Source organism: Montipora foliosa, chromosome 8 (assembly GCF_036669935.1).
Source record: "Montipora foliosa isolate CH-2021 chromosome 8, ASM3666993v2, whole genome shotgun sequence".
NCBI lineage: Eukaryota > Metazoa > Cnidaria > Anthozoa > Scleractinia > Acroporidae > Montipora > Montipora foliosa.
Window position 1 is genome coordinate 7,098,154 of NC_090876.1, and position 10,322 is coordinate 7,108,475.

Here is a 10,322-nt window from a genome sequence, read left to right on the forward strand (position 1 = left end):
TTTCGTGACTGACTAGCCCCGTTTTACAGCCAAAATTCTTTCAACTTTACACGCTCGTCAGGCTAATTAACACAACGACAAAAGCATGACTTGTTGGCGGCCCTTTTTGCATTCCGTCAATGAACTGTCCACAGGCTTGGTTCTTTCCAGGCTGAGCCCAGAAAGTCCTTATGGCTACAGTTTTCAACTTTTAAGGTATCACTCATTGACAAAGAGTATTTTTAATCGAGTGGATAAATAAGATGGTTTCAAGAACTTTTAGCTTCAAGTATGCATTGTCCCAGGTACGAAAACGCAATTAGCTACATTTTAACGCTCATAGGTTTATTTTCAAGATATTATGTAATTGTTTCAGTTTTTGTTTGGTTGCAGGGGGATACTGGATACACAGGAACAAATGGGGCACCTGGTTTACCTGGAGACGTAGTAAGGAAATTGTAACGACAAAAATTAAAACCAAAATAATTTATTTGATAGTTACGAAAAGTGACTGCATATTTAATTTAACCACTGAAAGAATTGTGTTTCGTCTCTGCTGGTCTTTTTGGCGTTAGTTTGGCTACTTTGTTATGTTTAATAAAGTCTACGAGTCCTTTGCTTCTGCGTTCGTTATAAAAATGATTAGTTTCAGGTTGTAGGGGATCATGGTTCTGTTTTGTAGACTCAGCTGTGTTGTGATCGCTAAATTTGCGCGATTACTGTTTGGAGTCATTTTAGGTGATCGTATGTGATCATTTAAGCTTGTAAATAAACGCTTCGTTGATTTTATTATTATTGTGTGCTTGAAGGAAGTTTTGCGCGGGCAAGAATATCCTTTAGTGATTTTTCCTTCTTATAAGAAATAATCGGCGGCTAAATAAATGAAGATCCGTTTGGGCTTAGGTTGTTGTTGAGTAATGTGCCAGTGTTTCATGACAATCCTTTTGGGATTCGACATGGCTCGGTTGTAACTGGTAACAAGTGGTAAGATCATTCTCTTTTCTTTGTTTTGTTCTGTTGCGAAGGGCTTCTTTTCTGTTGGCGACCTTCACTTCAGCCAAGATTTTGCTATCGAGTGATAGGGCATATCCTTTTTTACAGGGCCTTTGTTCAACGTCTCGACTTTTTGTTATCAAAGGTCTCTTTGACTGAGTTAGTTCTTAAAAAAGGTAGCGCTTCCTCTTTGATAAAAGCCTTTTTGGAGTTAAAAGGGTGGCAAGATGAGAAGTGCGTGTACTGGGTTTTGGTAGGTGCTTGAAGTGTGTTTGTAAATCAAGAATTTTTGAAAGTTGAAAGTCGAGGTTCTTTGAAAACCTTAGTGTCGAGAAAAACAGCGCGTTCAGATGACATTTCTTGTGTGGTGGAAGGAGTTAGCGAAGTTTACAAAATCAGAAATTTTTGTCATAGGAATGTTCCACAAAGAAAAAATGTCATGAATATATCTTTTCCAAGTAGTAGTCGTTTTTCGAGGTCTGCCATATAAAGGTTGACATAGAAAGCGACTGCCATTTTGGTTAACATTACGATGCCGTAGGTTTGTACGAAATGCTTCCATTAAATTGGAAAGAATTTTCTTTAAGTATGAGCTGCATTAGCCAAATCGTTGGTTGGAATCGGCCGATTATGCTTATATAGTTGTGCTCGTAGTAACGGCAAATAACATCAATTCCCTCTGCTTGAGGAATGTTTAGTGTACAGGAGGAAGCTAACTTCAAGAACGGTTAGAATAACATCATCTGGAATTTGCGCGTTTTCAATGAATTGATAAAATCGGTGGTGTCTTTAAAATATGACTCTTGTTTGACGGCGATGGGTTGTAATAATGATTCCGCGAAACTAGAAATGCGTTCTGTGGGGCCGTTCTTCCGACTAGTGTTTTCTAATTGATTTTAGTCAGCGTGTAGAATTCTGGTATGCGCGGTTGTTTTAGACCGATTCTTAACCATTTGTAAGTCATTTTATCGGTATTACCCGAACGGAATAGTTTGTTAATTATTGCGCTAATTTACTTTTCGGGCAGTGTCTAGTACAATAGGAGATGCGAGAGGCTTGTACAATTTACCGTCCGATAACTGTTGTAACCCACCCTGCTAGCAGAACCTTTCTTTTGCTTGCTCGATTTTGGCGTTCTCGAGAAAGACTCTGCATGAATCGAGTAAGATCTTTATTGAATATGCGCTGCATGTTGCCAGGATACAGTCTCGAACCCAAGTCTAATATGCCAGATCTCGCCGCCATCTTGGTTTTTCATGGTACAGCGGGTCCAATTATAACCATCGGTTTTGTCACTAAACGGACGCTCGCACTGGAAAACCGGTTTGACGAGAGAAAACAAGATTGACTAGTCCAGAAGTTCGGGCTGCGGCGGCTTTAAAGAGTTGACGCGATTCGGGCAGAGCCTCCTTTTCTCCTCCTCAGTAAAGAAAAAGACAAAAGGAGGCTCTGCTCGCAGGGTGGTTGTAACCCTTCTTGAATTTTTTGTACGGTATCCATAATGACTGTTGTTGTTTCTTTGTCATAGCTTTTTGAGATCAATTTCGCTATTGCGCTTAAGTAGGCTAACAGCTTTTCTTTCGTTCGCTGAAATTTTGAGGGCGGAAGACTGTTGAAGCAAATTCGAGCTTGGTTTCTTCCAAACAGTTTTCAAGAGCAACCGAGTTTTGAATTGATGGTTGCCATGTGGATTTGACATGGAAGGGATGAGCAGAAGTTTTCTTTTTGTTTGCGAAACATGTATCTCAAACGCATTGTTCTAGCAAAATGATCGAAATCCTTAAGTGAGGATTTTTTAGAGTAAGGAACAGGAGGAGTTAGTATGAATTTAAGACCTCTAGAGAGGAGTTTAACCTGGTCATTTGAAAGAGCATTTTGTGAGAATTTTTTTTTATGTATTTCTCGTTCTTTCTCGTTTCATGATCTTCTTGTTGTCTCGCTTGTCTTAGGGCAGGAAAGGAGAACCTGGACGAGATGGAATCACCGGTCCACCGGGACGAAAGGTAGATTGAGTTTCAAAGTAGTAATGCGATTGTTAAGGGGTTTTCTGGTGTGCATAGTCTTTTCATCTGCTCGGATTTTCTCACGGCAGAGCACCATAAAAAGCATCTGCGGTGCACATCGTAAAAGTAGAAGATGGACCCCTATCGAAGCGACGTTTTTCAAGTTTTATCACTCATTTTTGTTGACGTAGGGTGTTGAAGGACCGCAAGGGCCTCCTGGATCACAGGGTTTTAGTGGACCGGAGGTATGTATTTTAACCTTAATTTATTTATCTTTCGAGAGAAGGTTTTACGTATGAAAACTCTTAATACCTGGGCATTGATTACATAAGTTTATTGGACACAGTTCAAGTACTTCTGGCCAAAAAAGAGTGGAGACACATCCCCATCTAATGGAGTCGCAGTGAACCTCGGGGAAGAGGTACCCAAAGAATAATAAAACAATAAATAAAAAAATGAAGTCATTAGAAATTAAGACCAACTGACGTAGAATGGCGAAAATTACCCCCGGGAAAAGCTAATGAAGCGATGGAAATAGTATGACAGAGCCTCTCAGAATATTCATTTCTGATTAACTCGTTCCCAGGTCACTTAACCGTCAGAAATTACGTTATATTTTTTAATTTTATTTTTATTTCTTTTTGCTCAGGGAATAGTGGGACCTCCCGGTGATCCTGGACTTCATGTAAGCAAGTATTTGAAATTTATCACATCTTAATAGCCAGTGAGAATAAATTTTCGTTCTTGGGGGTTGCACGAAAAGGCAGGTCATAAAACGACAAGGTAGCGCTAACCTTCAAGTTGGAAAAAAAAACTGTATAAAAACGTTAGTCAGCGTAATGAGCCAAGAGATGTTAGATAGACTGCCAAACCAAACAATAGTAGTAGTGTCGTTTTAGTTTACATAGAAGTTGTCATTAATTATTGTTTTCTTTTCCCTTCATTCCTAGGGAGAACGGGGAAGACAGGTAGTGCATGAATGAATGAATGATTATCACTTTCAAATATTGCCTTTTTTCCATTTTCAATACAGTAACTTTTACGTTTAAATGATGTCTTATATTCGTATTGGAAACTGATTGTGTATTATCAATATACCTTTCTTACAGGGTTCAGAGGGACTTCCAGTAAGTTGACTTTTACCAAAATGTAATACTCCGACGGTATAGTTATTTCTTACACCCATTTAGAAATCAGTGGTGATCCTTGCAATCTGATTGGCTCTCAACAGTGCGATTTATTCCCAAATCGCACTATTTTTTGCTCTAAATCGCACCATTTCCCCAGCCAATGAGAATGGGCCACAAAAACAAAACAATCAATCAGATTTCAAGGCTTGTTTAAGGTAATCAATCGAATTGCAGGAAAATGAAAGACAAAGAAAACCATTGTGTGGCAACTTTCGATCCCAACTGGATCAATAAAATATTTTCACTGACTAAAATCCTGTATTTTAGCGATTAAATAATTATTGTGTGATTTCTAAATGGATGTAATAAAGTGGTAATTGAACTTTGTGTTGGATGTAATAAAGTGGTAATTGAACTTTGTGTCGTGCAATTTTGGTCTGAAATCATCCTTGTGATTTCAGACCAAATTGCACTCCACTCAGTTTAATTACCAAATTACCATTATTTATCAGTAACCATCAGTATTCATCAGTATTTTAACAGTAACTATGACTGCTGGTGTTATGAACCTTAGGCGACTTTACTTACAGTCCTTTAATTGCTACATCTGTTTACAAACGTTACCTTTTTTGCAATATAGGGACCTCCCGGACCACCAGGCCCTCCTGGAGAACAGGTATAATATCCTTCTTCTATTTTGCTGTCCCATTGCCACTATCCCAATGACCATGGAGATTTCGATTCACAGATTTTGATAATGTCTCTATGCCTCAACGCTTATAGCGCGGCTCAAAAATACGATTCTAATTACGCTCTTTTTTGCCGATTTCTTACTCACAGGGTGCACCTGGTCAAAATATGTTGATAAATAATGGCGCGGTATGTGGCACTCTTTTATTCCTCTTTTATTCACATGCACGAATAGTTGTTATGCGTTAGAATGGAGTGGTTTTCAAATGAGTGTCGTAAAACCAAAACCAAAGTAATTACTTTGACCAATCAAAAAGGACGGAGACACTCCGTTAAACCAATCAAAACTCGAAGTAATTACACGTAGCCGACACAAAGCGCGGGAAAATGTGCACGCGCAAGCCACGATTGGTTTTGGTTTCACTTCTTATTGGTTGAAAAAATGGCGCGAGAACTTTGAACCAATCACAGAGTGAAGTAATCATAAACCAAAGCAATTCGCTAATTACTTTCGACACTCAATTGAAAACCGCTCTACCACAAATTTCAATAAGTGTTTTTTGTCATTGAATAGATATTCGGAGGCCAAAAGAAAGGTCCAGGACTTAGACTCTATTCGACAAAAGAGGTATTGTGTTCTATCTTAAGAATCATCAATTATTGTGATGGAGGCAAATAAACGGTAGATAGATAGATAGAATGTGTCAACTACATGGGGGTCAAAAGCTATTAAGTTGTTTAATATTTTACAACCTTTTTTTTTTTTTACTCTGCTACTCGTTGGCCCAAACGGCCCGTTTTCGTTTTCTTGTGTTGCTATGACATTGCATGAAGGATTGCGAGACAGGTTGTGCATGCACGAAACATTGCCCTAAGTGAAGCGCCTTGTGCAATAGGATGGGATCTTGTTTCAACACTTTGTTATGTCACATCAGGGATTTCCAGAACCTCAAAGGCGACCAGAGGGACAAGCCGATGTCGACCCTCTGGTATGTGTCACATTTGAAATGTTCAGAAACGTTATTATCTAACTTAACTATATGTGATGGTAATACGACTCGTTATCATACGAGTGATAGACGACACGAAGTCCTCTTACCGATAGCCAACTTTCACGATGGCGTCATTTGACTACAACTACCAGAATTATTTAAATTTTGTATTCCCAGTGGGGTAAAAATAACAATAGCTCTATTTAGCATACGACAAGGAAAACCTAAAGGATTCTGGTACTTGTAGTCAAATGGCGTCAACATGCAAGTGTTCTATTCATCATAAAAATTACAATTTCCGAGAAAAGAAGAAGAGCTATGTTACGCAAGAAATGGGAAATTTGCATTAATAGACTGATAAAGGAGGTGCAAATTGTTTAATGTCGCTCTGGAAAGAAAGGAAGCCCCAATTTAGGAGTCTGTACACTGTTTCTATGGTGATTGAAACCAAGGTTGTGATTGGTTGATTTGAACTATAACTTTTAATGTGAGTGGTTTATTGAACTGTCCGATAACAACTTGACCAGTGAATTAGTGGAAAATAGGATTTTTTTTAAACCAATCACAAACGAGGAAATGGTAATCTTTATGATTAAACTAGTTATGTTGTTGAGCCGACAATGACTCACCAAAGGTAGCCGTAAAATATGCTATATATCTCTGCATATTTTGTTGGATTTTAGTTTTCGACAATCCCCTGGGGCTTGCCCAACTTCGTTTCCAGGCCCTTTCCGGCTCCCCTTTGGGGTGATACCCTTCTCAGAGCGAGGGGAAAGATCCTGGGAACGAAGTCGACGTCTTGTCATGATACAACAGAAGGCGTAAAAATGTACAGCGACTCTATACAAAAACCCGTCGTGAATTGAATCGGGGTTGGAAGCTGTGCTAGTTCGAGTTAAAGCGCTGGATCTATATTTTTATTAAGACAGTCATGATTATTTCATCAGAACAAGGCGAATACATGAATACGAGGTATTTCTGGGACGAACCTGGATACGAAGCATGTGCTAAAGGCACCTTTTGACGACATATACGACTGAGGTCCCTCCCTTTTCTGTGTCTATTTTGAGACCATTTTAAATTTCCAACATAATTTATACACTATAATAATATTTGTTTCACATTCTTTTCCGAACGATCGTCATTTGATTCATGCACTGATTGTCATTTTAAACGATTGTATTGCTTTTCAATGCAGGGAAACATTTTTTTACTTGAAGTACGCATTCACATCCGTTAACAGCCTAACTGGCTTGTTTTTTTTTTTCTTTCCGTTGCAGGCAGAATCTAGGCAGACAATGATAGATTATTTGAGAAGTATCGGTAATATTATTTATTTCTACAAAAAACAACTCGGCACCAGGTATTCACCAGCAAGGTCTTGTAGGGAACTTCATCTCGAGAATCCCGAGTCCCCTAGTGGTAAGTGGAAACATTGTTAATGCATGGAGGGGTTATGAAACTCGACAACTTCACTTTCATGTTTTTGTCCGTATTTTTGGTCTTAACCCTGCCCTGCACCTTTTTTCGAGAAGATAGGCCGTTTTTCAATTATGTTATGATTACTTCACTCAGTGATTACTGGGTTGCCCTATGGCAATCCCAGTCGGAAAATGGGTAGATTTCTCCGTTTTATTGGTTCAAAGTTCTCGCGCCACTTTAGTGAAACCAAAACCAATCATGTCTCGCGCGTGCACATTTTCCCGCGCTTTGTGTCGGCTACGTGTAATTACTTCGAGTTTTTATTGGTTTACCGGATGGTCTCCGTCCTTTTTGATTGGCCAAAGTAATTACTTTGGTTTTGGTTTTACGACACTGAATTGAAAACCGCTCTATTTGTGGTGGATAACATTACTCATTGGATAAATCACTACCTAATCACCCAATTGGCTTAGCTCTAAGCTCTTGTTCGCTGCATAGTGATTTATAAGGTGGATAACACTGTCCACTTTTCGAACAATCGAGGGCTGGGAATGAAATGGAGTTCTTCATATGGATTTGAAAGTCTGAAAGAGGTGCAAACCGGTGAAATCCATGAGACAGGTTCAGCTTTGCGTTTCTATTTTTGTGTCCAGATTTTATGGATGAGATCTAAGACATTATAAACACATTCCTCGTCGTTTATCATTTGTTTATCACTCGTTTATCTCCTTTTTCTTTCTCCACAGGGAAGTATTGGATTGATCCAAATGAAGGTTGTGCTGACGACGCAGAATTTATTCATTGTGACTTTGAAAGAGGAGCCACTTGTATATTCCCAGAGAGTAAAAGGGTGGGTAGTTTGTAACAAAGAAAATGATTATTAATACACCATTTAAAAATCTCTCTGTTGTAAACTTGTTTGGTCAACACACAACGGGAAACGATTAAAGATATGTTAAAAAAAAAACACTACGACTTACTGACGACTGAGTTTCACAATGAGTCAAAAGTTGGAGGCCTCCCCGTTTTGAAGGTGGCCCCTAATATGATCAGGAACTGACTATCCCTTGGAGTCCCAAGTTACCTTACAATACTCATTAGACGGAAGACGGAAGAAAGAGGATTTTTGAAATATTCGCTTCGGAACTACTAAATTTTGCCTGCGTGGTCTAAGGAAGCCCCCAAAAAATGCAATAGTGTTTTTTCTCTATTTTTATCACCCTTTATATCTAATTATGAATACTATCATATTTCGTTCGCAGATCACCATCCCGAATGCTCAGCCGTCCCAGTGGATGAGTAACAGTATTGAAGACTCGCAACTTGTGAGTAAAATTTAACCTGTGATGATTAATTAAACTTAAAGTCAAGCCAAGATCCTTTAATATTTAAAGTCGATCGATGTTACGGCTCATTCCCCGCTTTCTGTGGAGTTTGACAGTAAAATAACATGAGGGAGACGTAAGGTATACCATACTTTGTAGGCTTTTAATTCATTGATTCCGATATCAGATAAACTATGGCATGAATCAAGTGCAGATGAAGTTCTTGCGTCTGTTAAGCAGAAGTGCGTCACAGAACATCACATACCATTGTTACAATTCACGAGCTTGGGAAGAAGAAGACGGCCACACCTTTAAGGTGAAAGGCGATAACGAGCAAGAACTGATTGCGTCACAAGCGACCAAGGCAGTGGTATGGAAAAACGACTGCAAGGTAACTATGGCATGTAGAAACCTAAGATATAAATCATTTACTGATTTTGTGATCGTCAGCAGTATTATCGTCTAAAGTAATCATTCAATCGGCATTGCTCACATAAGATATATACCCAGTTTGCCTCAATCTATTAACGGAAATCTCCTATTGCTCTTTGCAAAGGGACTTGAATTCAGTGAGAAAAAAGCGGCGGCAAATAGTTTTTGTAGTTCTTTCGTGATGGAGTAAAAAAAACTGAGGGAGACATGTTTTGATGGATGGATGCACGGATAGATGGATGGATTGATTGATTCATTGACGTTGGCTTTATTTGTCTTACAGGAACTAGACAACAAATGGCATCAGACTGTGCTGGAATTCAACACAAATAGGACAGAAGCCTTACCAGTCATTGATATAGCTCCTTTCGACGTCTCTAACACAGAAATAAAACAAGAATTTTTCTTGGAATTAGGACCCGTTTGTTTCTTCTACTAACCTAAAGTGTTTCTTCGATTAAAGGCAAACACGTTGGAAGCTCTTCAAGTTGGAGTACCCTCAATGAATTAATTATATTGTCGATAGATGCTGGACCATTTACTGACAAGATCAAAGGGGGGATAATGCAGGCATTGATCCTTTAACATAAACAATTTGCTGAAATTCTTTATACGACAAATACGTTTGAATACAAGGTTTGAAACTGCGACAAGAACCGTGTACCATCAAAGTAAAACATGTATGATTTCTAAAGCATGGGACTGCATGCTTAAAAAGTAGAGTGTAGCAGCTCTCGTAGCCTGCTTTTGTTTGGTATTGTAAGCAGTTCTATTGTTTTTAAGTTTAAGTCATTGTACATGTTTCAATCATTTAGTCTTTTGTTTTTTGGCTAGGTTAGCGAGCCAATCGCATTATACGTTACGAAAGCTGCTACATCATCCTTTAAAAGCCCTGAGGCTTTTTGTTGAAAACATCCAATACCCGTTTTCATCATGTTTATTTAAAGGGATCAGCAATTTACGACGTTGACTGAAAGTGTCATAAAACTAAATGCTGTGTGATGTGGCAACCAAGAAAAGGTGACAAAAAAGCCACACCATGAGTCATATTTTTACATGTATAATTGATTTGTCCAACAGTGCCAGCTGATAAACACTGGTGTTGGCCAGGGCAAATGTTGCATCTCGAATTATTATATCTAAAGAGAAGTAAGGGGGAGAATCTCTGTGCCCCTTGATAGTTCTGTACGTTTATTTTATGGGTTGCGCCCAGGCTGCCAAGGTTGCTTTTACCAGTTGTTCCCAGGACCGCACGGTCCACTTTCAAGCAAAAGCAACCCATTCTCTACCTCTGAATTATAGATGATTATCGTTAATTCCTAATTTGCTCCTAATTTATTATTATCGCTAATTTAG

General features: G+C 38.8%; 1 protein-coding gene across 1 annotated transcript in view; it reads left to right on the plus strand.

Annotated features, from left to right (window-relative positions):
- The window catches only part of LOC137967927 (collagen alpha-2(I) chain-like), a 98,240-nt gene extending 88,506 nt beyond the window's left edge, over positions 1-9,734 (plus strand). The window contains exons 72-86 of the mRNA XM_068814528.1: positions 373-426; positions 2,922-2,975; positions 3,167-3,220; positions 3,625-3,660; positions 3,926-3,943; positions 4,085-4,102; positions 4,746-4,781; positions 4,946-4,984; positions 5,370-5,423; positions 5,731-5,784; positions 7,068-7,209; positions 7,956-8,059; positions 8,472-8,534; positions 8,722-8,925; positions 9,250-9,734. Coding sequence (XP_068670629.1) covers positions 373-426; positions 2,922-2,975; positions 3,167-3,220; positions 3,625-3,660; positions 3,926-3,943; positions 4,085-4,102; positions 4,746-4,781; positions 4,946-4,984; positions 5,370-5,423; positions 5,731-5,784; positions 7,068-7,209; positions 7,956-8,059; positions 8,472-8,534; positions 8,722-8,925; positions 9,250-9,405 — 1,086 coding nt within the window. The 3' untranslated portion in view covers positions 9,406-9,734. The remainder of the gene's footprint in view (positions 1-372; positions 427-2,921; positions 2,976-3,166; positions 3,221-3,624; positions 3,661-3,925; positions 3,944-4,084; positions 4,103-4,745; positions 4,782-4,945; positions 4,985-5,369; positions 5,424-5,730; positions 5,785-7,067; positions 7,210-7,955; positions 8,060-8,471; positions 8,535-8,721; positions 8,926-9,249) is intronic.
- The last annotated feature ends 588 nt before the right edge of the window (positions 9,735-10,322 follow it).